Here is a 3,611-nt window from a genome sequence, read left to right on the forward strand (position 1 = left end):
GGTGTCATCTGCATATCTGAGGTTATTGATATTTCTCCCAGAAATCTTGATTCCAGCTCGTGATTCATCCAGCCCAGCATTTCTCATGATGTACTCTGCATATAAGTTAAATAAGCAGGGTGACAATATACAGCCTTGATGTACTCCTTTCCCAATCTGGAACCAGTCCTTTTTTTCATGTCCAGTTCTGACTGTTGCTTTTTGACCTGCATACAGGTCTCTCAGGAGGCAGGTAAGGTGGTCTGGTATTTCCATCTCTTTAAGAATTTACCAGTTTGTTGTGATCTACACAGTCAAAGGCTTTATTGGTATAGTCAATAAAGCAGAAGTAGATGTTTTTCTGGAACTCTTGCTTTTTTTATGATCCATCAGATTTTGGCAATTTGATCTCTGGTTCCTCTGTCTTTTCTAAATCCAGCTTGAACATCTGGAAGTTAAGCATGACTTTGCTAGTGTGTGAGATGACTGCAATTATATGGAAGTTTGAAGATTTTTTGGCATTGCCTTTCTTTGAGATTGGGATGAAATGTGGCTCAGCTTCATTAAAATCTTGGTGATAAAGCTCTTCACATAAAAATCTCTATGATACATCAGCTTAGAATAAGACATAATTATTTGTCCAATATTTAGATAAAAGTGATGTGTGGTAATGAATAAAAACTGAGTTTGAGAGTAAAGTTTGCTAAACTAAATATTATCTAGGTTTCTGTCAAACACAGACTTGGGTATAGGCACATCTCTTAAACACCCCATATTGGGTGTTGTCATTATAGACATGCCTGAACTGGCTAAGTCTGCTCCTGCCCCTAAAAAGGGCTCTAAAAAATCTGTGACCGAGGCCCAGAAGAAGGACGGCAAGAAGTGCAAGCACAGCCGTAAGGAGAGCTACTCCGTGTACGTGTACAAGGTGCTGAAGCAAGTCCATCCGGACACCATCATCTCATCCAAGGCCATTGGAATCATGAACTCCTTCATCAATGACATTTTCGAGCACATCACTGGCGAGGCATTGCGCCTGGTGCATTACAACAAGCGGTCAACTATCACATCCAGGGAGATCCAGACCGCCGTGCGCTTGCTTCTACCTGGGGAGCTGGTCAAGCACACCGTGTCCAAGGGCACTAAGGCTGTCACCAAGTATACCAGCTCCAAGTAAATATAATATGCCTAGCCACTGTTAATGAAGAAGGCAATGGCACCCCAGTCCAGTACTCTTGCCTGGAAAATCCCATGGACGGAGGAGCCTGGTAGGCTGCAGTCCATGGGGTCGCTAAGAGTCAGAAACGACTGAGCGACTTCACTTTCACTTTCACTTATACACACAATCAACCTTATAGCCAGATTTATCAGCTAAACTAAGCAGCACATTATGAAAAACCACTGATTTTAAAAGAAATAAGGTAAAACTCAATTTCTTATTAACAGTGCAGAAAATGAATATTTTTAGAGAGAAAAAATAAAATTTTATCTCAAGGATACAATATTAGAGAAAACTTCTGCTGTTACAAATTTAAATTACCTTTTCTAATTTCTATTTTCAGCTCTGATATATAAAGAGTTTGGAAATCATCATATGCATCCTTAAAAGCAACATAAAGGTAGGAAAACTGAAAATTAATGACTATCTGGATCTATTGGATAACTGAGGTCACAGGATCAAAAAGCACACAATCAGAAAACAACACCCAAAATTCAGAGAGACAAGTACATACAGAAATATGCAGCAATAGAAATAGGTTTACTTGTAATAGAAACCTCTAGATACATAAACTAATAGGAATATGTATATGATAATTTTGATAAATTCCATAAAGTTGAGTGTGGACAAGCATAAGAGTGAAATTTTTCATGAGTTGTAGTCTTGGGCACAACCCCCACTTTTGTGGGCGTTAGCACTAGGAAACTACCAGGATCTCATGGTAAAGATCCAAGAAATCTTGGATTCTCCTGGGCCATGGCCGCAGATGAAAATCTATGGGAATATATAACAAGAGCTTTCAGGTGTACACCCATGGTGGTTTCATGTTGATGTATGGCAAAACCAATATAATATTATAAAGTAATTAACCTCCAATTAAAATAAATAAATTTATACTTAAAAAAAGAAAATAAAAACATGCTCTCCACAGGAAATATCTTGCTAGAATATAATTTTTAAAATTCTATTCTAGTTGGGGGAGGGAAATTCTTTCTTTCTGGAGATCTCTCCAACCTTATTGTCCTCTTGTTGTAGCCACGCATTCCAGGAAACAAACTCACTCAGAAGGACAATGTAGATAGTGGAGTGCAGTTTATTACACCGGTGGGCCCAAGGCAGAGTCTCCTCTTAGCCCAGGACCCTGACCAGCATTTATGAAAATCTTTTATACCCCATGTGTACATGTCTGAACCCACCACTCCAAATTCCTTGAGACTTACATAAACCAAGGAAAATACAATCCCAATAACCCCATCATTCACGTGCTATGTGCTCATGTGCTCAAACAGTCAAACAATTAGCCAATAATCAATAAACCCGAGGTTACACTCCGATAGATACAGAAAAATTTATGGCCTGTCTGGAGAAAGGGGTGTATGTTTTCTCTTAGACAATGAGTAACCTAGATATGATCGTCAAGGTTCCCCTGACTGGAGGGGGTCTTATGCTTCTGTTGTTTCCATAAGCACTAAACACAGAGTTCAGAGTCCATTGGAAAGGTGGCTGAGCGTGATCAGCGTGAACAGGCCTAAGATGGAGTCCAGGCCCTATGAATTCCTTCTTTACTCTAAGAAGGAAAAATACAGTCAACAAAATACTAAGTTTCAAGAAAATAGATTAGAAACTCTGAACACAGGAAAAAGAGTAAGAGACAAGAAGTTGTAGAGGGAAATATACCACAGTCTGAAGTCAAAGACCAATTTAAGATCTGAAAAATATTTAAAAGAATATAAAATGAACTCTCTCCCCTATACCTCAAACTACCACAAAAAGTGTTATACAACAGTATAACAACAGTGGATTAGAGCTGAAGAGCTTCAAGACACAGACTTTTATAAAAGAAGAGTATTTTCAAAATCCAAAAAGGAGAAAAATAAGATCTGAGAGAAATCTGAAACTTCTGTAACCTACAGGTATGCATGTATGCTAAGTTGTGTCTGACTCTTTGCCACCCTATGGATTTCAATCCATTCGAAAGAAAATGAAAACATGGGGAATATTTAACACATTCTGTGAGGTCAGCATTACCCTACTACCAAAATCAGACAAATAAATTACAAGAAAGAAATAATACAGATTGATATTGTTACTGAGTTCAAGCTCACTCTGCTTAACGCACAATAGGCCAATGAATACAAGAGACAAGGTGTTGAGGCAAGGAAGAGACTTTAATCTTGGAGCTGGCAGACCAAGAAGATGGTAGGCTAGCACCTCAAAATAACCACCTTAATGGGCTCTAGATGCCAGATTCTTTTACAGAACAGAGAGAAGGAAGCATGAGGAACTAAAGTCAAAAGGCAGAAAAGAGAGGGAGAGACATGGGGAAGTGAAAACGTCTTCAGTCTTGCAAAACATCTCCAAAGTAACAGCCAGCCTTTGGAAGGGGTGTGTTAATATCTTCTATTCACAGGTG

At 38.8% G+C, this 3,611-nt stretch overlaps 1 protein-coding gene across 1 annotated transcript; it reads left to right on the forward strand.

The window, feature by feature from the left end:
• Positions 1-775: 775 nt before the first annotated feature.
• Positions 776-1,554, forward strand: LOC133261603 (histone H2B type 1-L-like). Its single transcript, XM_061440039.1, has 2 exons — positions 776-1,137; positions 1,542-1,554. Exons 1-2 carry the CDS (start codon positions 776-778, stop codon positions 1,552-1,554), a joined length of 375 nt encoding a protein of 124 aa, XP_061296023.1.
• Positions 1,555-3,611: the final 2,057 nt, after the last annotated feature.

The sequence above is a fragment of the Bos javanicus genome, chromosome 15 (assembly GCF_032452875.1).
Source record: "Bos javanicus breed banteng chromosome 15, ARS-OSU_banteng_1.0, whole genome shotgun sequence".
Taxonomy (NCBI): domain Eukaryota; kingdom Metazoa; phylum Chordata; class Mammalia; order Artiodactyla; family Bovidae; genus Bos; species Bos javanicus.